This window comes from Lactuca sativa, chromosome 4 (genome assembly GCF_002870075.4).
Source record: "Lactuca sativa cultivar Salinas chromosome 4, Lsat_Salinas_v11, whole genome shotgun sequence".
NCBI lineage: Eukaryota > Viridiplantae > Streptophyta > Magnoliopsida > Asterales > Asteraceae > Lactuca > Lactuca sativa.
In genome coordinates this window covers 278283543-278309022 of record NC_056626.2, presented here as the reverse complement: position 1 = coordinate 278309022, position 25480 = coordinate 278283543, and the positions used below count along the sequence as shown (strand labels likewise).

The 25480-nt window shown below is 35.7% G+C and overlaps 1 protein-coding gene across 1 annotated transcript; it reads left to right on the top strand.

Moving 5' to 3' along the window:
- The first annotated feature begins 8852 nt into the window (after positions 1-8852).
- Positions 8853-18143, top strand: LOC111889487 (ras-related protein RABC1). Its single transcript, XM_023885636.3, has 7 exons — positions 8853-9069; positions 9149-9307; positions 11296-11364; positions 13528-13593; positions 16375-16496; positions 16948-17076; positions 17859-18143. The coding sequence occupies exons 2-7, from the start codon at positions 9175-9177 to the stop codon at positions 17967-17969; spliced, it is 630 nt and encodes a 209-aa protein (XP_023741404.1). The 5' UTR covers positions 8853-9069; positions 9149-9174; the 3' UTR covers positions 17970-18143.
- Positions 18144-25480: the final 7337 nt, after the last annotated feature.

The window sequence follows — 25480 nt, the reverse complement described above, 5'->3', positions numbered from 1 at the left end:
GTGGAAAGGAGGGTCACTATGCGAGGGATTGTCGGCAGTCAGCGCCAGTTCGGGATTTGAGGATTTGCTATCAGTGTCATCAGGTTGGGCATTTGAGGGTCAACTGTCCACAACTTGTTGCAGGACCGGTGCAGGCTCCAGCACTGGCCACTTTGAGGATCACAGGCGGAGGTCAGGGTGGAGCAGAGCCCCCAAGGGCTCAGGGTCGTGCTTTTCAGCTTGTAGCAGAGGAGGTCAGGGCAGTGCCGGATGCAGCTGCGGGTATGTTTCTTTCTTGATGTCTTGTTATCGTGTGATTATTGTGGTGTATTGTTTTGTGCTGGTATCTTTGCGTGGTTTTCGATGCGGTATTCGTCATTTTGTGGGTTATGGTTTTGGGAATTCCGTTGGTTATCATTCATGAGGGTTATTAGTGGCAACCCGACATTGGGTTTCAGGCCGGGTAGCATCTGCGTTCTGAGGAGTGGTTGATGCAGATTGAGTCCTTTCGAGCAGGATGATCGGTGTTGATGTGAGATCTCGTTGAGGTTGTTTATGCTTGTGGGAAGCAGTCCGCATGTAAGTGTTTTCTTTGTGGAAGAGTTGTTCTGGGAGGTCGGTGATGGCGACCGGTGGTTGATAGTTAGTGCCCAAGTGGGGGAGAATTGGAGAATTCTCCGGGAGATCGATGAGTAATGGAAAGTGCTTAGCTGTTGGGATGCAGCAAGTGTTCCGTTAGCCCAGAGTATAGGCTGATAGGAGTAAGTGTCGGACATGCAGGGCGGGATTCAGACCTAGGGCATTTGATTGTAGAGGGCCTGGGAGCAGGCCGGGATCGAGTATGTATGATGGAGTTAGAGTTCAGAACCCCTTGAGGGCTAGAACGATATGCATGGGAGGACTTCCGGGGGAGGATAGCCCGGAATGTTGAATGCTAGTTGAGCGGTCCGGATAGACTGAAGGCCGGTAGGCGTACCAGTCAGGCCGAAGGCTCGGAGAACGGTCCAGCCAAACTGAAGGCACTGAGAGCGGTCCAGATTGGCTGAAGGTTCTGAGAGAGTGGTCCAGATGGGCTGAAGGTCTGGTGAGGCGGTCCAGTCATGCTGAAGACTCTGCAGGTATCGTGGGATTAGTTTGAGGATATGGATTGTGTATATTGCGGTGTGATTGCATTAGAAGGTCTGGCCCCGGGTAGTGATCTTGATTAGTGGAGATAGTGCAGGGGCTTGAGAGTCCCTGCGATGAGAGTCAGAGTATGTGTGTTGGATGGATAGCGGATACGCTAAAAAGGGTGGTATGGCATTGGGCGAGCACCGTGGCACTTGTTGAAGTGGCTATATGGCCAAGTGGATTCCTTGGAAAAGGAAGTGAGAGAAGTGTGTAACTCCGAGAGGGAGTGCAAGTTCACGGAAGTGAAAGCGGCAGAGCAGAGTTATGAATAGAGTAATTCGAGTATGGTTATTGAGCAGCGTGTTTGAGGCAGTGGAATAAAAGCTCATCCAGTTTGGGATGTTTGCTGAGATCGCGGAGGGAATTCCGCAGATATAGAGCCAAGAGACTCGGAAGGGATGCAGGGAGAGAGTCTTGGGCTCTCAGTGTGGTTCTGATCAGGGTATTGGATGTGTATTAGTGGTTCATCCTGGGGGACGTTGGAGGATATCATCAGTGTATCGGGTTTTCCCAACCTGAGGGTGCTGGAGTAAGTTCAGTATGTGTATGTGATTGCAATAGGAGAGCTCGTGGGAGTTGCTCTGAGATTGAGAATGGGTCTTTCCGTCATCGCGGAATGGATAGAGTGGGATTCGGATCGGGGATCCGATGGTTCATGGTTTTCTAAGCCCTTATGGATCGAGTGAATGTTGAGATTTGGGGCAGTGATGCGTCATGGGTAATTCGCGGTTATTGAGTGTGATTATCAGAGGGTACAGCCGGTGCCCGGCTCGAGACGGTGATCAGGACACCGTAAGGAAAAAGAAAGCGTGTTTGAGTTTCGATGGGTATGCCTTGAGGGACTTGGACAGGTTAAGGCCAGGTGGCGCGTTGTGGGAGTATCTTTGGGATTGAAGTGTTGTAGGCTTCGAGGACGAAGCCTACTTTAAGTGGGGGAGAATTGTAACATCCCGAAATATCAAGAGTATAGTAGAAGGGCTAAAAGAGTAAATTGGGAAAGAGTGACTCGACGAGTCCATGGGTGGACTCGGCGAGTAGAGTCGCGACTGGGTCGCGTGTTAAGTAGCCGACTCGGCGAGTCAGTGAGATGGATTCCGCGAGTAGGCGCTGAGTGGAGAAAACCCTAATTCTCGGGGTTGAGCCCTATATAAAGAACATGACAGCCCTCTCTCAGCCTCTTTATTCCCCCTTGAGTCCCAGAAACCCTAAAATCGTGGAGAAGCACCATTGTTGAGCAAATTGGATCTTGGAGAGGTGATTGTGGAAGAGATTCTAGAGAAGGAGAGGCTTAGAGCAAGGGGCTTTGCTTGGATTCGAATTTCATTGTAGTTGGGACGTTCTTTGGAGGTAATATCTCGTTCTTGGGCTGTTGTCATGTTGTTTCTTCATTTTGGGGTTTGTGGGGAGCTTGTCTTTGGATGTAATTGGAGTCTAGAGGATAGATCTGAGGTTGCTACCTCAGATCTGGAATGGAGAAGGATAAGAGAGCATGAAAGTCCCTGTGTTGGAGTGTTTAGTGGAGCCATCATGTCACAAACCCTAGCCCAATGTGCAAATGGCCTAGATCTCTTTGGATTCACGTAAAGTTTGCCACTTTACGTGATGGATGAGTTGTAGGAGGCTAGATCTATGTTTTGGAGCAATTGCATGGCCTGGAGTGCTTCTGTATGGATTCAAACCGGTGGTACTCGGCGAGTCACATGGGTGGACTCGACGAGTTGCTTGAAGATGGCCTGGAACTCGGCGAGTTGTATGAACAACTCGGCGAGTAGGTTGAAGATAGCCTTAGACTCGGTGAGTCTGTTCTTGGACTCGGCGAGTCTTGTCGAAGAGTCCCAATATTTTCTGGTTGAGTCGAGAATCGGCGAGTCAAGGGATGACTCGGTGAGTTGTGGGCGAGTGGACTCAGAGTTGTTGGACTCGACGAGTCTCGGGGTGACTCGGCGAGTTAGGTAGCGGATTGAGGGATGTTCTGAGTATGGGGACTCGGTGAGTCATCGGGTTGACTCGGCGAGTAGAGTCAGTCAGGGGTTGACTTTGACCTTGTCTTTGACCAAGGGTTGACCAGTGGTTTCCAGGGGCATTTTGGTAATTGTTGATTGTTGTTTTGAGTTTAGTGCATTGGCGGTTGTCCAGTGGTGGAGATCGTATCAGTGATCGGAGCAGTTCGGGTTATCTGTTCAGTCGGCAGTTTCGAGGTGAGTTATCCTCACTATATCAACAGGGTCTAAGGCACCAAGGCCGGCCCTTATCGGATTGAGATCCGGGTAGTTGTTGTTATGTTACTGCTTTGATATGTTTGCATCCTGTGAGTTAGGATGGTATATGCTAGAGACTTGATTGAGATCGGTATCCTGAGAGATAGGGAGATGCTATGCTAGTGACCTGTTAGGTCGGTATCCTGGTCAGGATGGTGGTATGTTATGTGAGCTGTTTGATAAGCTTGTTGACTGTGAATTGCTATATGATTGTATGTATATGTGCACATGGTTGTTTGGACTGGAGTTGGGTTGAGGTGGGTCCTGTTGTGTGCTGTAGGCCAAGATACCCAGGGCGGACCGGTTGTCCCGAAGGCCCAGCGAGCGGTCCGGATAGGCTGTAGGCCCCGAAAGGGCGGACCAGACGTGCCGAAGGCGCGGAGAGTGGACCAGATAGACTGAAGGCTCGGTGCGGGCGGACCAGTCATACTGTAGACTCAGAGAGTGGACCAGGTGGATTGAAGGCCCGGGAGCGGGCAGACCAATCACACTGTAGACTCGATGTATGTGGATAGACTCAGAGGGTGGACCAGGTGGACTGTAGGCCGGTGCGGCGGACCAGTCACATAGTAGACCCAAAGTTCATGGTTGTTCTGTGATCGGATATGTTATGGCATGTTATGCGTGTATGGTATTTGTGGTTGGTATTTTGGGGATATCTCACTAAGCTTTCGGGCTTACAGTTGTGGTTTCATGTTTTTCAGGTTCTTCAGGAGACTGTGGCAAGGCGAAGGCGTGATCGTACCTCTCCTCATGATTTCGTAGTATTGTGATTCTGGGAACACGTTAAATGTTTTGTATTGAAAACCTTTTTGTAAAGATTTAATGGAATCGAGATCTTTTTGAAAAATTTAAAATTGGTTGTACTTTTCGGTTGTTACAAAAAGTTTATAGATTGGTTGTTTATTCATTGTATAAAATTTATACGTTTTCTAATGAAATTTGGGTAGCGTAACGACTGTAATTTAACCAAAACCATGTTTTACCCAATGAAAAACCAACAATACCAATATCCGATCAATCCTAAATAGATGTGTAATCATTGTTTTTAACAATACGACAACTATTTAACATATTATAAACTATACAATTATTACGATTTTATCATTTGTGTTATAGTTTATAATTCATGTATAACATTTATTTTTCTAATAATCATCAAATACATGTGTATGGTTTGAACAAAAACAAATGTGTTATTATTTTAATAACTAGTTTTTATCATACAATAGGTAACCGTTTTTATAAAAACCTTTAGATAATAAATCAAACGTTTTTATAAAATTAAGACGAGTATTTTGCACGTATTCTACCCCAAAAACATTAAAATGTTTAAAACGGGACGTAGAACTCACTTTCGATGCGTGCTTTAAACTGTTGGTGCATTTGATTCGGAAACCGGATTCGAAAATCAAGATTCAAATTGTGACTCGGGATTTCACAAATGGCACCTCGTTTTCACAAAACGACACTCTAGGGTCATAGCTTAGGTAAAAGCAAGTCGGGAAACCTATTTGGATTAACCGAAAAAATGTTCAAATCAGAAACCTCGATCCGTCTTGTGATTTCTGACTTTTCACGTGGCACACTTTTGGAGCAAAACAAGACTTGAGGGTTGTATATTCGACAAAAGCAAGTCAGGGAAAGTACTTTTCGCGACCGTCGGGGCTGTCCAAATCTCGACGGAGCTTCGCTGAAAAATGCCTTTTTAAACAAAAAGATGGTCAGAAAAGTGGTTTTCCGGTGGGGACAAAACTCGCTGGTCAAGGAGGTCCGGTGGGTTAAATTTCAAGGCTGGTCGTGGTGGTTGACGGCGGCAGGTGGCGGCTTCCAGAGTCATTTTCTCACCGGTTATGTGGTGGTCGGAGGTAGGGGAGGTGATGGAGGATAACTGAAGTGCTTTATAGGTGCTGGTGTACCATGGCATAAGACGACAAGGGGCAGCGACGCTTGGTGGTCGGTCGCCGAAAAACATAAGAGATATGGAGAAAGATGTATAGAGAGAGAGGCTCCTCCTTTCTCCTATTTATAGAGGATGGGAAGCCATGGGCTTTTGACAAGAGTCACCTCCTTGAACCGCGTGCCCAAAATCGACAAAAAACGACTCCGTTCCGACTTTCCGAATATGCCAGTTAGATGTCCCAAACACGGTGATTCCAAATATGTTATTAAATTTTCCAAACGAAAGAGCTAACTATGCAAAAACATGTTTGAAGTTATAATTATAATTTCTCGTTTCGACTAATTTCTTAAAATCACTATAACTTCGTGCTAAAAATATTCTGAGAATGAGATCAAATAATAGAGTATAGTTTGAGTCCAAAGACGTGCTCATAAATACTTAACGAGATGTGTGGCTAACCCAACGAATCAATTCAACGTTTGTTTACAGAAAACTCGGTTATATAACTGATTTATTTTCTTAAAAAGGGCATAACTTTGACATATGATCTTCGTTTTCGACATTCTTTATATATACGAAATTGTGTTAATATGTTCCATCTCTTAATAGTATTAGTTGTTCATGACAACACTTAATACATAAATCTTATTTTTAATGTACTAAGTCGTTACTTATGTATTGTGATTAGTGTTTCGTTAACGATCAATATTTATTAGAGACAAAAGGGTATTCCCTATACAATTTTAATGAAAACTTTATTTGCATGAAGAGTGTAATACAATACATTAGGTCTATTAGGGGTGTTCACGGTGACTGAGATCGATGAACGATGACCTAATTTTCTCACTTGTTACAGAATAATCGTCAAAATCAAGGCTGAAAAATCATTCGTGTGACACTAGCCGAAGGCAAACCGACCAAATGGAGGCTAGTATTACAGTTTCACATTCAATTTTCACTTTATTTCAAAACTTCCATTAGAAATCCAACATCCACCTTAAGAACAACAACTGCATCATTGAGGGAAAAATCATCCAATTTAGTGCATAATTAAGACTACATTATATTTTAACACAAAATCTTCCAATGGCCTCTCATTAGGATATTTATAACATCATCTAATCGATCTTTCAATTTAATTACACAAATTGGTAAAAAAACACATAAATAATTAAGTAAATTAAATTTTATTTGAATCATTACATAAGACTTTAGACAATAATGTTGGGTTATGATGATCATAAGAGCACAAAGCAACATAAGCATAAAAATGGACTTGATCATTATGACCCACCATAGATCCTGTTCTACTAATTTTTATTAAGAAAAGAACATATAGTGTAGATCGAGTATTTACCTCTTGTGTGGAGTAGTAGGGATGATTTAGATACCAAACGAAAGTTCCTCCACTGAAGTCTCACCCATGACAAGTGATATAGCCCCAAAATGACCAAGCTCTTATGTTCTATGCTTGGTAAACTCGAACCCTAGACTAGTTAGGGATGTCATGAGTTCTTTTGGCCAAGATGGAAAGGACGAGGGAAGTCGAAGTCAAAGTCCGTTTGTAGGTCAAGGGTACCATATCCCAAATATTTGATATGATTATCCTCTTTAAATTGGTATGATTTATCCCTTTAATTAAGGGATATCATTACCAATTTAAACTAAAGATAATTACATATAAATCCTCAAAATTAATTAGTTTCTAATTAACTTGCTTATAGTATGACAAATTAATAAAATAATCACTTTAAATATGTTTTTGTCATTTTTATGCTTAAATAATATATTGCGTTATCCAAAAGACCATGCTAATTATAAAAAATCATAAACTAGTTTGTGAGGCTGCTAATTATGGAAAGTCACTAACTTGTTGTGATCATGAACATATTTCCAACAGTAAAGAAATAAAAATTTGGGGCTATTTTAAAAACAAAAATTTGAAATTTTGAGGTATTTCAGAAATTAAAATTCTTAAAACATATAAACAAGTCCATGACTTCATAGAAAATGATTAGAATAAAAAACACAGTAATCTTACTTTTTCAAGCCTTTGTTCCTGCATATGTGATTGGTTTTGGTATTAAGAAGCCAAAAGTCTATGAACAATTAACCCTATCAAGGAAGAAGGAGATAATAGATGTTTCCTTACTCTTTCTGTTCTTGGAAATTGAAAGTTAGATGCGACTGACGTTTCTCCTACCATCAACATTTTATTTTTCTTCCCGTTTCATGACTGGTTTCGTTCAATCTTTCAAAAGTCTCAGTCATTAGAAACAACTTATTATTTAATAGTTACACCTTTTAAAATATGAAAATGAGCACTAGAAAATGGGGTCTCGGTCATTACCCAACCTGCCCCATCCAATTGAGTTGACACTTGTCGGTTAACCGATATTAACCAATAACAAAAACAACTAACCGATTAAAATCGTAAACTAAAATTAGTTATAACTGATAACCAACGATTAACTAGGTTAACTGATATTAACCAATAACCAAAACAACTAGCCAATTAAAAGCTTCAACTAAAATTAGTTATAATTGATAACCAACGGTTAACTAGATTAACTGATATTAAGCAATAACCAAAACAAAACTAATAACCAACGGGCAACCAAGACCATACCAAATTAGCCATGTCAAAAATACTCGATACCCGAATTATCCACCCGATTTTTGCGGATATCGGGTAAATTTTTTCGGGATTTTTTTTTCGGGTCAGGTAAAGGGTACATTTTTTGGGTTTCGGGTATACCCGAATTATTTTAAAAATTCCATTTTTTCTGTATTGCTTGTGCTATATAGCAGGTATTTGATCACACTTAAGTTAACTATCATTATTGTAAAACATGAATCTATTTATTATGACAATATGCCAATAACAATATTAAAAGTAATTGTTTATATATCATCATGTTCTTTAAAACTTAACTGTTTTCTAGATTATAGTTTTTATTGCAACTAACAAACTCATTATCTTGACGAAACTTCAGAACATGACAAAACTTATGGTTACAATTATCTTAAACATTTTAAACTTTTAAATTAAGATCTTTAAGTATTTGTTTTTTTAACATCTTATTAGATTAGATTAAGTTGTTAAAAAATTACTTGATATCTCATGTATTATTGACTAAAAAATCTCAATGTTCAAAGCTTGAGTAACTTTGTTTATGTCTCATTTGTTTATATAAACAAGACTAATAAAACACGACATATTTATTTCATTAAATTATTTTCAAGTGAAATTCAATATATATATATATATATATATATATATATATATATATATATATATATATATATATATATATTTCGGGTAATACCCGAATTACCTAAACCCAACCCGATACCCGAATTTAGTTTGGATAGAATAACGGATATTTTTTCTAACATGAATACCCGAATTAACCGAACCCGAAAAAAGCATCCGACCATCACCATATACCAAATCCCTTGGTCGACGAAATAAAAAAATAAAAATAAAAATAAAAATAAAAATGACGCGGTTTTGCGGTTTTCTCTAAAAGCGATAAAACGATGCCTTAACAGGGACGTAAGCTGAACGGCGAAGACAGCACCGTCTAACAAGCTTAACGCACGTAGCAATTTGTGAAAGAGAGATCCTAGTGGCACTTGTACACAACCTTCCCCTTTTGCTCTTTAACATCAACAATTGCTTCATACGTGCGATAACAATTAGATCAAAGACGTAGCTTCGTAGATCTGTGTTTTGCTTGATTCTCGCAGCAAAAGGTCACTGATATTGCCATTATCTATTTCTCTTTATATTTTCATCCTTTGACTTCAGTTGCTAAATCAATTATTTTTCTAGGGTTTGTTTGTCGTTCGGCTTCATCCATGGATTCTTCTTCAGGGTCGGAATTCGATTATTTGTTCAAATTGTTAATGATTGGGGATTCAGGAGTTGGTAAAAGCAGCCTCCTCTTGAGTTTCACGTCTGATACCTTTGAAGAACTTTCTCCTACCATTGGTAAGTCGCTCCCTTTTCTCTTTACTTGCAATATCTTCTAGTTACTGTGCTTTTCTTTCTCCTGTTACTTGCAAGTTTCTCATTTGTAGGATTTAAAGCGGCCTGTATCTGTGTGTAACATAGTTTGATAAAATAATGAATATTTCACGTGAGATCAATTGCTCAACTTGTTTCCTGCTCCATTAGTGCTTATTTAAGGTGTTACTTAAGATGGCTGTTCTCGCATGAATGCTCATAAGATGTTTACATTAAGATACCTAAAGTATTGAAAGACTTGCTTGATTAGTTGAGTTTATGAATTATTTTATGAACAAACCTAAAGATTCTTCACAAACCAATTGCAGTTTGCAAGTGTTTCCTTTTGTGGAGATGTGTGAGTTGGTCTTTTAGGGCCTATGTCCTGGTGCTCAATGTATAACGATCTGGATCTTATACTCTTACCTTAAAGCCCACAATTCAAAAAGCAAATAGGTATTCGAAGTCTTGAAGGGGCTTGCTTAATATCATGACTGGTTCATGAGTCGACTAGAAGCAATTTGAGGGAAAAATGCACAGTTTCTGTCACTTGTTAGGATCGGTCTGAGATGTTTTACAAATGTAAAAGATTTCCCATGTCAGGTCAATTGGATCTTCATTTTCTTTGTTTGTTTTCAGTTTGTCCAGACTCCAGAAGATGTAATGTCAAACAAATAGGACAAAAAAATTGCAAAAGTTTGCCCTATTGACATCAGTCCCAGCCAAAGACGGTAGAATGTGTTGAGTCTTGTTCTTTTTCTGCATAACAAACAAACAGGCCTAACCTAATAGTTTTTGAGCTGTTGAGAGAAAGGCTTATGATTTTGTAATCTGTTGTTCTCATATAGATATAATCTCATGTATTTGTAAAATCAGAGGGTTCTAGTTCTACAAATGAATGCGAGTTAGGCAAAGATCGAGTCATGAGTGATGTCTAAATATCAACAACAATAGTTTGATGTTGTTACCTTTACTCGACAGTTGATCTACATGTACCGGTTTTCTTCTGCATTAGGCTAACGAAGCCGATGAGCCCAAACATGTTTGTATTCAACTATCTGGTGCGGTTACTTGCATAATTATCTTGAAACTGATAACCCACAAATACAATTTTATGCTTCATAGTTCATGCTCACCAGATGCCATCGAACTTGGGGTCAATCTACATGTTCTATGACAAAACATGTATTTTCATCATTCATAAAATAGCAGCAGGGTTTTTTTTATTTATTTATTTTTATTTTTTAAATAAGGAACCGTTAAATTGTTGCTTGGTGTTTACCATTCCTACCCTACCACTGTTGCCTTGCCATAACCCTTGATCCAATTGATGGCCAATATGGGCTTAGCAGTTGGAGTCGAAGTAGGATAAGGTGGTAGTTTGGAGTTTGTTGCAATTGCAGTTGGAGATGGTTTAAAACCGTAACCCCTCTTCTTTTCATTTCAAAATTAAAAAAAGTTGTATTTCTTTTGCACAAATATATACTGGATTTATTTAGGGGTATTATGATAATTTTTCAAAGTTCGTTACTATGTATGTACGAAAAAAGGAACAGTGACTTAGGTAGGAGTAGGACAAACTAAAAAGTTGGTTGTTATTATAGACTTTAAAAAGTACATGTTCATGTCGGTAGTTGTCTAAAGTCTAAACGTATGCAAATCTCAAAAATGGCCTGGTTAGAAAACCTGACATTTTCCATGTTCAGTCAGTGTGACCTATGGCTTACAAAGCATAAAATGGAATATTTGTGAAAGCATGTTTCTATTTTATTGATGAAAAGAAAGCGAATTAGGGACATTGCTGTTGGATTTGTTTGCTTGTTATTGTGATAGTTTGTGGTTGCCTACAGTAACATCTCTATAATGAGTGTGTATATTTTAGGTTTTGAATTGCAGAATGGATGCTTTTTAGGACTGTAAAGCAGAACATTCTTGACTTGACTGATGATAATTTGCGTTGTTGTGCACTGCAGGGGTAGATTTCAAAGTCAAACATGTTACAGTTGGGGGGAAGAAGTTAAAGCTTGCTATTTGGGATACCGGTAATATATTTTATTATGAACTACGTTACAATGCCAATGCCATTCATAGATTAATAAAGTTTAGCGTTGTTGACATAAACTTGTATATTTTTATATCTGGTAATATATATATATATATATATATATATATATATATATATATATATATATATATATTATATGCTTCCTTGGCATTTGTTTTCTGTCCTTTTAGTTACCCCACTCCGTATGTCGGTATTAGGAACTGAAAGTGGTTTGTTATTGTTACACTTGGATTAATTTCCATCATCTTGTGTGGGTTTAGTAAGTGCATGGCTTAGTTATTATGAGGAAATTACGAGACAAACTCAAAACATGACACGATTTGGATTTTGGACCTTGCAATTGCAATTGAATTCCAAATGGATTCACACTTTTCAATAGTTCCGAAAATGATTGAACCAAACCATTCATTCGCGTTCTTCTATGATGAGGGCTTTTGTACATACAAAAGATCGGAAGCAAGTCTCTTGTTCCACCACAGATTGCAATTTTTCTTTTTATGATGTTGATATCAGTTTCTGTCACGCTCCAAATCCAAATGCATGCCAAAACCAGTACCTACAAACCACTACATATAAAACATAAAAAAATCATTATTTTCAGATGATCTTAATGAGGACCCCAATCCAATCCACTACATATAATATAAATCATAAAACCATTGTTATCTTACTTAATGAGGAAGTGTATCTGTATTGTCGATTCCCTTAGGTTACCTTACCTGCTGCTAGTTGCTGCAAATACAACACCTTTCCCAACTATCGATAGATAGCACCACTGGAGGAAGTTTTCTATGGACTAGTATTTTTTTTGGGCTGAATGACAGTTGATGACCCTTTTACCCTTCTATATGAAATATGTCTGTTTGATAATGTAAGTTCTAAAATATGAAATACTTAGATAATGATAGATTCTTAAATATTTTGATATGCAAATGATATAATTAAATCAAATACTCATATAGATTCTTAAATATTTTATATGAATTATAAATGTAAATTAGCAATTTCTGTTTTAGAAACTACCATGATAAAATTGCTAATACGTTTAGTCATTTTATTTCATTGCTTACGTAGGACAGTCAACACGATTTAGTAAATTTTAGGTTCAAGATCGTACACGTGAATTTGCTATGTAATATATGATCAGACTTTGGAAGTGTTCTAGAAAGCTGATATATATATATATATATATATATATATATATATATATATATATATATATATATATATATATATATATATAAAAGAAATATTTGGATGTAGCTTGTTATAGTTACTTTTGCCTCTCAGATATATGTATGTGTAGTGTGTACAATTAACAGAGTCATTCCTTCATCCAACCATGTTCCCCTTATTTTCTGCTGCATCCACCCAATATTGGCATTGGTGAACTCTTAGTGCTGCTAGAAAGAGGGTCAGAAAGGGTGATACTGTTAGCAGGTGAAAGCTTGTCTATTTGATGGAATTCTGATATGCATACAAATGAGTTGCATCATTATTGCATGTAATATTAATATGGTCCTCTCAATATGGGTTTGTGCGGAAGTGTTTTAGACAGTTTCAAATTAAGTTGATCCTTCACTTACTTCCAAATTTAGTTTCTTGTAAACATTAGAAACAATTGAATGGGAACATTTTTCTTCTAGGATACACACTTTGCAAACTATTTGTTTTAGCTTTAAAGCGAATTCCATGTTCTACCTTGGCCTAATTTTGATAATGTTTTTATTTTTTTTACGTAATGGACTCAATAGGAACAATGCCTACACAGGCAAGCTATATATGGATGTTTTTCTTTTACTTAATGCAGAAAGAACGATTCAACAGATTAAGTCAGTAGAATGTGGCTTTCCTCATCACGTCATAATAACTTTCTACAAATTTTCCCTTGTATGTTTTTTCCTTCCATTTTCTCAAGCGTGCCATCATTTTCTCAAATATTGTGTTTGTGTTTGTGTGAACATAATTTATTCAGACAATATTGAATATTTTATCCAGTGCAAAATAGGGACCTTAGTTCATATAGGAGACAAGACATGTGAATTTCAATGTAGGAAAATGTTGTTTTTTTTGTGACAACTGCTCTCCTTTAGATACTAACAAGTGCAGGGTGTTCTAACTTGTAAGTTGTTGATTGCAGCTGGGCAGGAGAGATTCAGAACTCTAACCAGTTCTTATTATAGAGGAGCCCAAGGAATTATAATGGGTATGCAAACTGCAAAGCCTTCTTTTGTTTTTATTACATAACTTTCATGCCAGTCTGACCTTTCATTGTTATATGATGAGTTCAATTCGGCATCTGTTTGATTTTCTGTTCATATTGATTGGGCATTGGCACAATCCAACTCCTAAAAATATCTTAATTAAGCTGCCCATCATAGAGTAGTCATAAAAGTTATTGGGCCAAATGCAAGAAAATAGCAATGTATGTTAATTCTTTTTTTTATTAAGGCATTGTATTTTGAAAAACTAACCCTTATAGTTATAGAATTATACTTCCAATTATTTTTCTTATTTAATCCTTGTAGTTGAAAAAACTATCCAATTATAGCAGTGAAAATTACTTGGTATTTGGATGGCATTGCTATAATCTGTAGATTTTTTCAAGTAAAATGCCATAACAGGATGAAATGAATGTAGGATGCTGTAATAAACATAAAAATACGTTGCTGTTTCTTTCATAAGTTAGGCTAAATGCATTGTAGTTTCAAATATCTTCTTATTAAGACATTTAATTTTAAAAATTTACTCAACTATAGCATTGTACTCAAAATTTCTCTTATCCAGACATTGTACTTCAAAAATCTACCCAATTGTTTGTAGCATTGTACTTCATTTCAAAGACATATCCATTGAAAAATCTATTTAATTATAGCACTGACGATTGCTTAGCATTTGGATAATATTGCTATAATTGGTAAATTTTCCAAGTTCAATGATGTAACTAACACGAGTAAATGGAAAGTAAGATACTGTCATACTGAAATTAACAAAAAACATAGAAGTTGTTGCTATTTCTTGCATAAGTTGGGGCTAATTGCAACAAGTAGCGACATACTTCCATTTCTTTTTTTATTATAGTAATTTTTCTGACATTTATTAGGCTAAGTAGTAGACCATATATCTGGATATTATTCATTATTTTTTGATTCAATTGATTGAAACGTCTAGCCCATCTTAATTGCAAAGGAAAATCTCCTTTAAGGAATATTTTTAGTTTTTCGGTGTTTTGATTATTTAATTCAAAATATTGTTTTGAATTTGGCGGGCTAAATTTGAAAAAAATCCTTTTCTTGCTTTCCGTTGATATTTTGATTTTCACCAAAATTGAAATTGATATTCAGATTAAAAAGAAGTAATTTGCTTGGAATAAACCTAGCATTGTATGTGCATTTACGACATTGTACTTTCTAGAGTCTACTCAATTATAGAATTCTACTTTACTTTTTTTAGTAAGACGTACTTTAAAAATCCAACCGATTATCGCATGTACTTTCGAATTTTTTGTTTCTTATGAAGACGTGCTTTGAAAAACTTATCCACTTATAGCAGTGAAAATTGCTTTGTATTTTGATGACGTTGCTATAACTATTAATTAGTTAGATTTTCAAAGTACAATGTTGTATTAGGAAGTTTTTTAATAAACAAAACAATGGAAGTACGTTGCTGTTCATTGCATTAGTTACTTAGTTAGGGCAAAATGCAAGAGGTAGCGACATACTTCTATTTTTTTGTTTTTTTATAGCATCCTACGTTCCTATTTCTTGCAGAAGCTTCTAGAGCCGTATCCTAACCTGATTCAGAAACAGAATAATCTTAGGCTTATTTTTTTCTACTACAAAAATGTACGCAGTCAAAGCATCGTAGTTAAACTTTTTTTTTTCTTATTAAGACATAGTACTCCAAATATCTATCCAATTTTAGCATTGTACTTGCAGTTTTTGTTGCTTTGTATTTCATGATATTGCTATTATCAGGTGGATTTTCACTTTCCAAAATCTAATGTTGTAACATGTAGCAATGAAACTAGGATGTGATAATATCACAAAATAATAAAATATAATAGTACATTGCAATTTCTTACATAATTTGGAGATAAATGCAAGAAATTACAAGTTGCTTTCATTTTTCGGTTTACTATCTACTTCTATTTTTTTTACTATAGCATTGTACTTTAATTTTTTTTTCTTATCAAGACATTTACTTCAAAAATGTAATCAGTTAATGCATTGTAGTTACAATAATTGCTCTTATCAAGACATTGCATTTTAAGTTTCTACCCAGTTATAGCACTATACTTTCAATTTTTTTTTAATTAAGATATTGTACTTTAAAAATAACATTCTATTTCTATATTTCCTTCTATTATAGCATTTTGCTGACCAAGGCATTAATTATACTTCAAAAATCTAGTATACTTTGAGTTTTTCTTTTCTTATTTCAACAGTGTACTTAAAATATCTATCCAGTTATAGCATTGTTGTTTATGTTTTTGTTTCTTATTAAGCCAAGCCATTGTGCTTTGAACAATTGTAATGGTGAAAATTGGTTTGTATTTTTGGATGGTATTGCTATGATTTTTCCAAGTGCAGCAATGCTTTAACAGGAAGAAGTGAATTGTACAGTAATAAAACAAAAAGATAGAAGTACATTGGTATTTCATGCATAATTTATATGGATAAATGCAAGAAAATGGTTACTGTAAATCTAGTCATTATTTTGATGTTTTTCTTATTAAGATATTGCACAAGTCAAGAGTGAAAATTGTTTTGTTTCTATTATTTAATTAGTAGATTTTTCAAAGTAGAGTGCTGTTATGCTGCTCATCATTCATGGACTTCCATTCCATTCCACGAGAATTTCTACTTAATATTTGTTTCTTGATTGATTAATATCTATGTCATTATCATCTCATCATAAAAGCAAAACCAAATACCCTTGTCTTCCTAATCCTTTGTGTAAAAGCAAGCTGTTGGTTATTTGTCAGTTTACGATGTAACCCGGAGAGATACATTCACAGACTTATCTGATATATGGGCAAAAGAAATCGACCTCTACTCAACCAATCAAGATTGCATCAAGATGCTTGTTGGCAATAAAGTTGATAAGGTAACTGCACTTGTGTTTGTGTCCATTCAATTCTACTTTTTTTTTTTTCTAATATCAGTAAAATAAAAAAAAAAAGTTAGCTAGAAAGGAAACAAGTCGTCCAAACCAAAGTGTATTCATTCAAATGAATGCTTACCATCTCCTAAATTGTTTTATTCAGAAATATGGATTAGTAAATGGGAAATCACTTTCCTTGATTTAGCCAGTTAACTATTGTATGCAATGATTAAGCAATTATACTTTTCTTTTATTCCACTTTCTTGGTTTTTGAGTACGGGGAAAATACAAGAAAGGTTATTCTCAACTATACTATTGGTTTACTAACCATTACAAGAAATCGATGAAAAAATGGTGAACGAGCAAGTGTTTTTCTGTAGTTTGCACTTATATTATATATTTCTAATGGTATTGAATGAATACATTAAGCAGCAGCATATAATCTGTTTTGCAGGAACAAGATAGGGTTGTGACAAAGAAAGAAGGAATGGACTTTGCAAGGGAATATGGATGCCTTTTTATCGAATGTAGTGCAAAAACGCGTGTCAATGTGGAGCAGTGTTTCGAGGAACTTGTTCTCAAGGTATTTCAATTTTTCTTCTACTTAGTTTATGTATGCAACATCATGAAATGATGTTTAGGACCAAAATATGCATCAGCATTGTAACCTACTGGCATGATGCTACCTTTTAAATTCTTATCTTAATATCTAACTTATCTATGCAACAATGTTCCATTTGTTTTACTAGTTTATGCAACACAAATGATCACGTTGTAATTGGTTAAACAGTTGCCGCTTCTAGAATGAAACACGTTACTTGTCTAATAACTAACTATTGCTATTCTTTTTACTATTATCGTTGCTACTATTTTATTTTATTTATATGTACCATTACTAGTCTTATATAGCGTTGAGATTGCTTTGTATTTGGATTGGATGACATAGCTATGAATATGATTGGGTTAATTTTTTATGATACAATATTCTAATAGAAAGAAATGGAAGTAGAATGCTATCATAAACAAATACATATATAGGAACATTGGTATTTGTACATATTAATATTATTATTATTATTATTATTGTTATTATTATTATTATTATTATTAGACAAGTTAAATATCCTCCTACCTTTTGATCCTACCAATCCTCCTACCAATTTAAATGATGACATGTGTCATATTAATATCCTAAAATATCATTAAATCTCATTAAATGAGCATTAAATGTTACATATGTCACCATTTCATTGGGTAGGAGGATATATAGGAACAAAAAGTAGGAGGATATTTAATTTCTCTTATTATTATTATTATTATTATTATTATTATTATTAATATTGTGTGTATGGACGAAATATGCAGATTTTGGATACGCCAAGTTTGACTGCTGAGGGGTCAACTACTGTGAAAAGAAACATATTTAATCAAAAGCCTCCATCAACTTCAGATGCATCAGCTAGTGGATGCTGCTGAATTTGATGCTAGTGGATGCTGCTGAATTTGATGTGTTGTAACCTGAGGAATATGTATCATGTGGGATGGATGTTTGTTATTTCTTTCATGTTCTTTGAAACGACCCACCCTTGTATCTTTGGTTGAACTATGATCATGATAATATTTATTATATGCTGAAATTGGTTGATAAAATCTATTATATGTTTATCAGACATACGTTTCACCGATCAATATATATATATATATATATATATATATATATATATATATATATATATATATATATATATATATATATATATATATATATATATATATATATATATATATATATATATATATATATATATATATATAGAGAGAGAGAGAGAGAGAGAGAGAGAGAGAGAGAGAGAGAGAGATATGTTCAAACGAAAACATTTTCTATGATGAGAACATTTAAGAACATTTATCCCACCACCTACCCCACCCTTAACCACTGGTCCATCTATTCCCCTTCTCCCAAACTAGTTTTTCGCTCAAATCCGAATACAACACTCAATTTTCACCGCTGCATTTTTTCCACTCCGTCATCGTTAAAGTTACTAGTAATCGGATTGACACCATCAATCACTACCGGAGATCACTTTTGCAACAATGGATCCTCAATTTCAACGACAACTGGCGGCAATACTGGGAGTCGATATGCCGTTCGAAGCGCTAATATCTCAGTTAGTGGAGGTGGTGGGATCTATGTTGCAGATAGTTAAGCCAAGTCAAGTCGGAGACGCTACTACAATCTTCAAGGTATAAAATTAATACCACCTAGTTTTCAATTAAATCTTCTTGTATCATGCTTATGCTTGCGAAACATTAATTTTTCATGATACGTGATCCTAATTTGTTTTGGAAAGTGTTCTATAGTGGTAATTGCAACAACTATCACAAGTTTATTCATTTTTTCCATTATTTCTTCTAGTCCTTTGACTTGAAACTCAGTGTAATAATAAACGACCACAAGAAGATGAATCAACGACAAGAAAAAAATCTGAATTATTGGACTTCATTTCCCCAAACATATTCAACAACTTGAATGTTTGGTTGTTGAGATTATAAACTGGATTTTATATTCTTGCATAGTTTCCCAAAACATATTTTGATATCTTTGTTTAATTTTCCTCTGTGTAGGAATCGAAAGAGGTGACTTAAAGAGCTTCATGGGTTAAGTTGGCAACTTAACCCTAATAAGTATGAAAGTGACATTTTATTTGAAAATCCTTAACTTTGAACCCTCATTAAGCCAACCATTAAGGCCCTTAGGTTAAATTGAATTTCACATCTCTATAGCCTAATAAGTAACCAACAATCATGTTAAAAGTGATAAACTTAAGGCTTAACCGTTAACTCCTTAATAGAATAGCAAAAATGATTTAGAAACCTAGGAATTCCACACTATAAAAGTAACCCCTACCATCCCTAAAATTGGCCATAAGAATTCCAAGGTGAATCCCTAGCCGATTTATGTTTCCTAACCTCTCTCTTATAAGCCTCCTTTTGCTTTTGGTGTTTGTGACTTATTTGAGGTATCACATTTGAGGTACTAAGTTCTTGAAAGGCCAAGAACTACAAGCTACAACAAAGCGGTATTCATCTAACTAATTTTTACGTTGTATATCTCCAATTGCATGCTAGCTAGGGGTATATGCTTTGGATGAAATGAAATTGTATGTATAACTTGAGAAAACTTAGATCCAAAGCATCTATGGTTGTATGTGCACCATAGGATTGTTATAGTGCTCAAAACCTATCAATGGTATCAGAGACTAGGGTGTTTTCTGTTATATTGATGCAATTGTATTGTTTTCAAAGCTGAAAATTTTCAATTTTTTGGTCTCTGACTGCTGGACTCGACGAGTCCATGCCATGAACTCGACGAGTTAGATCATCTGTTGGCAGATTTTCGAGTTTTTGGCCAGATTTGGATTAGGATCATTACCACAAACTGTTTTGACTGATAAAATTCGATTTTTCTGAGAAGGTATTGATTATCCTCATCTAGTTGAATGATGATTGTCAAATTTTAAGATAATTACTTGATTTTGTGAAAAACTAATTATTTGTAGAATTTGATTTGAATCATCTTGCTATATGAAACTAGATTAAGTCAATTTTGTGATATAGTTAATTATATGATTAATTTAATTGTTTTCAAATTGATTCAAGAAGTTTTGAAAAGTTTCAAAACTTGCCCTCATGTTTTGGAATTTAAAAATTGATTAAAAGGTTTTATTTTGAAATATTTAAATTCTAAACCATAGAGTTTTAAAAGTGTAAAATTCAATCCTTGTACTATTATAATATTAAAAGCTCAATACTTATGTATGTATAAGATAGTCAGTCTTATCATTAGTAGGCCTCATTCACGAAGCTGGTCTATAAGGGGAGGGGGGTATAAGGAAATTGCCTATAAAATGGCGATTGAATGAGTGCCCATTCTCATCCACCGCTTCCTTGACTAGTGGAGGGTCCGTTAGCCGAACAGGTAGGATATGACATTAATTCTCATTAAAAAGTATAATGATAATTATAAAAGTAACTAAATGTTTTCATAAATTACCAATCTTAGTTACTTTAGGAAAAATGTTAAAATGGTGCCATTCCATGAAATTGCACTTTGCACCTTGCCAAGTCGTTAATAGAGCGTGTGTGGTTTACCGACACACTAATTTGGACTACCAAGGGTGGCAAAGGGTAGCTCGATGTTTGTCATAGATCAATGGAGCATGTGTGATTAACCGACCCATTGATTAGATGATAAATGACATTGAGAGTGCCAAGCATATTTGCATGGTTATTTACACCTTGTTTGTGAACCTCGGTATCCCAGTCACAAACTTGAAGGGAATAATCGAGATTTCAACATGCCATTGAAAGGTTCAATGAATCTCAAAGAACTAGGAATTTCATAAAACTTAATTCTTTTCAAATTTCGTTTTTGGTGGTGAAATTGGTAAATCATCATTTACCTCCCTTCAAATCATTTGCAATTAGATTACGACATCCCTTTTCTAAGTTGTGAATTATTGTGTTTGGGTCCTAGCCTTAATATTTCATTTTGGTGTTATATTAAGGATTTTCTATCTAATAAAACTTGTTCTTCCTTTTCAAATGTCTACTTCAAACTCAAATGCTTCTGACTCTTTCTCCCTCATGAACTTATGTGGGATGGTCATTTTCGATTGGTCGAATTTCAATGATTGGATTCGAAAAATTTGCATGACCATTCGATGCGAGGAAAATGAATATGTCCTTGAAAAAGAGCTAAAGGAGATTGATGAAGAAACTACTACTCCTGAGCAACTGGCTGAGTATAGGGCTCATGAGAAGGACACGACAATGGTGTCGTCCATCATGCTAGCCATTATGACTTCTGAGCTTCGGAAGTCCTACGAGGACTTCTGGCCTTTCGAGATGCACCAAGACTTGATGGAAAGGTACCATCAGAGTACTCATCAAGAAAGGTATGAAATCATTGCCTCCATGATAACAACAAAAAGAAGGATGGAGAGTCCATCACGACCCATTTGCAAAAGATGCAAAGATATGTGGACCGCTTGCTAAAGTTGAATGTCAATTTCGACGAAGAGTTGGCTATCAACATTATCCTACACTCTTTACCTTCTTTTTAGGATCAGTTCCAAATAACTCATCATATGAACAAGGAGGAAGTTAATCTAAGCAAGCTTCAAGGCCTTCTGAGAACTGTTGAAAGTAGTTTGAAAGGCAAGTCTGTTGTACCTACTCCTACTGTTGCTGCCCCAGTCCTGGTAATTGGACATGGTAAAGGGAAGAAAAGGAAATCTCCTACAAAGAATCACAAGGGAAAGTCTCGTGATGGATCGTCTTCTCCAACCCAAAGGAAGCAGAGTGCTTCCATTGTCATGAAAATGGACATTAGAAACGAAGCTGCCCTAAATACTTGCAGGACATTAAGGATGGGAAGATAAAGCACACCTTCGCAGGTATTTACACTATTCAATGTAACAACTCATCATATGCTAGTTCTTGGGTCCTTGATACAGGATATGGTTTTCAAATTTGTTATGATTTCTATGGTCTAAAAAGAAGTAGAGATGTGGAGCATGGGAAGATGAACTTGATCATGGGGAATAGGAAAGCGTCACCTGTCACCAAGATCGGATTTTATTCTTTATTGCTTAGTAATGGGTTAGGGATAGATTTGGGCCCAATTTCGAATGATTTAGGTAAATCAATAATACTTATAGTTTGGGCTAATGATCCAAGTTGGTATCAGATGCATCAACTAGTGGATGCTGCTGAATTTGATGTGTTGTAACCTGAGGAATATGTATCATGTGGGATGGATGTTTGTTATTTCTTTCATGTTCTTTGAAACGACCCACCCTTGTATCTTTGGTTGAACTATGATCATGATAATATTTATTATATGCTGAAATTGGTTGATAAAATCTATTATATGTTTATCAGACATACGTTACACCGATCATTATATATACATACATACATACATATATATATATATATATATATATATATATATATATATATATATATATATATATATATATATATATATATATAATCTGAAATTAGGAAGAGATTTTTGAGAAAGAGGTTATTTGTGATTTATTAATATATTATGTGACAACCCGAAATTTCTATTCTTTACAACCCTTCGATTCAATAGAAGTCAGAACAGTTGCTGTTAAGTTTCAAACTTTTTGGAACAAGTTTGAGTATTGTAGGATTTACACTTCGGGTGATATCAGGAGAGATGATGCCCTAATATTTATTGTGCAACACTATTATTCGAAAACTCCAAGAAATTTGAGTTTATAGCCAGAATAATATTTTCAGCCAAAAACCCTGAATTTGGGGGTATATATATATGAGAATTGGTCATTATTTACACTTTTTCCAAATCTCAAGATCCAAGTCCCATTTCTCTCTCAAGTATCATCCAAAAGTTTTTCGAGATCTTCGATCTAGTAAATGCTTCTAGCTTTCTTAAGTTGTTGTATGACTTAATCTAGTGTTTTAACACACTTCGAACCGTGAAATCATTCCAAAAGGGTCAATCTTCAATTTACACCAAGAACACACACTTGTGTTCTTGGCCTTTTGGACCTTTTCGAGCTTCTAACTTGTAAGTGCTTCTATCCTAGAGTCTTACATGCTTTTTTACACTTCTATACCTCGAGAAATCATCCAAGAACACCAGGATCAAAGGTATTTACGGTCCAAGAACACCTTGGACTGTAAACCCTATTTAGGGTGCCAAAGTGTGCTCTATCCTTTCCTAAGCCTTGGGTATTAACTTAGAACCTTACCTTGATGTGTTTAGCACATGAAAAACCACCAAAATGACTCATTTATATGTTTTTACGGTTTGGGGATCTCCCAAAACCGTAAACACCCCAAAGTGTGTATAAATGGCCCATATTCCTTCCATATGCCTTGAATCAAGCCTAGACTTTTACCTTGAAGTGTTTAGGACTTGAAAACATCATAAAACCATGTTCCATAGGGGTTTACGGCAGCAAAATCATGGAGAAATGGTCCATGGGCCGTAAACTCCATTTAGGAGTGTATTAATGCCACAAAACATTTCCTAAGGCCTAAACATGAAGTAGGAATGCTTGGAATGGCTTAGAAGACTTCAAACCAACAAATGGTCAAAATGTTATGAGCTTACGGCTGTAAACTCAAGAGTTTACGACCGTAAACTCAATGGGTTATGGTCTTTAGGGAGTAAACTCATATTAGGGGTTCCCTTGAACCCTAAAACCCAATAGCCTTGTCCTACAACACTTAGATGCACTCCTTAGCACTTATAACACTTATACAAAGTGTTTAACATGACTTAGGATGTCTTAACTTTGTTATTTAATTGTTTAAAGGCTAATTGGCTACATATATGTGATATTATATGTTAACTAGGATCATAGAGTGTGTACAAGTCTTCACTTGACACCTAGCATCCTATACAGTCCGCTCAATCCCAACCACTTGCTACAAGTGAGTTCATACCCCTTAATCAATGTTTTTAAATGCTTTTATGGGGGGGGGGGGGGATACAAGATGATTCATGCTAGTTATTATATCAATCACATGTGATTAATAAACATCATACAAATGGAATTACTACTCTTTTAGCTGTTTTACCAAACAGTTTACTTCAAATGGTTTTCCAAAACATTTTTACTCATTTAAAAATCTTTGTTAAAATGTCTTTCATACTGAATGTATCTTTTCAAACCCTGTTACAGTTGCGATTCAAAACAAATGCTTTCCTTATACTTTACAATGTTCTTATCAAACAAGCTGTTTTCAAATCGTTTTGCAAACCGACATCAAGTCATCTTTTCCTAGTTTTAAAACTTTTCAAAGGTTATACAAAACTTCTGTTATACTTTTATATTGTCAATTGCATGCCTATGTATGTATAGTTATATAAGTAATGTTTAAAGGACATAGGAAGGCTAGCCCACTTTATTTCCTTTTCCCCATTGGGATGTGGTCTGGTAGGGTATCGGGTATCCGTCCGACAGTCGTTTAATTATTAGTTATATATCCTGTGTACATACATAGTCATAAAAGTTCTATCGGTCAGTTCAATACCCTTGGGTAGCAAGGGTATACCTTCATGTTCATATGTACAAGTCATATTACTAGTAAGCTGCCATATGTGTAGTTTAGGAAGATACTAATACTATTACTAGAATGCGGAATCATACCACGAGTCAGTTCATTCATGAGTCTATACATGCTAGATAGAGCGAGAACACACATTATAGCTAGCACACGCAGAACATTACTGTACATTACTATACATGCTAGATAGAGAGAGAACATACATTACAGCTAGCACACGCAAAACATTACAGTACAATACTATACTACTACATGAGTACGTTTACATAGATACGCTTACATGAGTACGTTTATATAGATACGCTTACCTGAGTATGTTTACATAGATATGCTTACATGAGTGAGTTTACATATACGATGATAGGACAGACATAACTAGGTGCTATTGCATGGATCGATTTAAGGATCTAACTATACCAATGAGTCACAACGCATTGTGATAGTTATATTAGGTATACATGATCATAGTAATGTGGATGTTCGCGGCTTGCAAACATGCATGGGTCGTGTGTAGGTCCCAAAATCTCTTTGACAGGGGAGCATCTAGCCTGGGATCTAGCCATCACATTATGCCTTATCCCTCAAATAAGGCAAACTAGTACAAAAGTAGTCACTTATTGCAAATACTAGAGTACTTACAAAATTACAATAAATTTAAGGTAGTTAGTACGGTTGTAGTTATTTGATACTACACCATAGTACTATTTCATTTTCCCATTACATTCACTTCGTGAACATTCACACGATGCATGGTAATGTAGAAGCTATATTTTTGATTAATGATAGTCGGAATTGGGAAAATACACACTCTTAAAAGAGACACACACATAAACTAGATGCCTTGGTAGAAGGAT

Coding starts and splice junctions, on each gene's coding strand:
- LOC111889487 (XM_023885636.3), top strand. CDS start 9,175: ATGGATTCTTCTTCAGGGTCGGAATTCGATTATTTGTTCAAATTGTTA. Junction 9,308..11,295: donor AGAACTTTCTCCTACCATTG/GTAAGTCGCTCC, acceptor TGTGCACTGCAG/GGGTAGATTTCAAAGTCAAA. Junction 13,594..16,374: donor AGCCCAAGGAATTATAATGG/GTATGCAAACTG, acceptor GTTATTTGTCAG/TTTACGATGTAACCCGGAGA.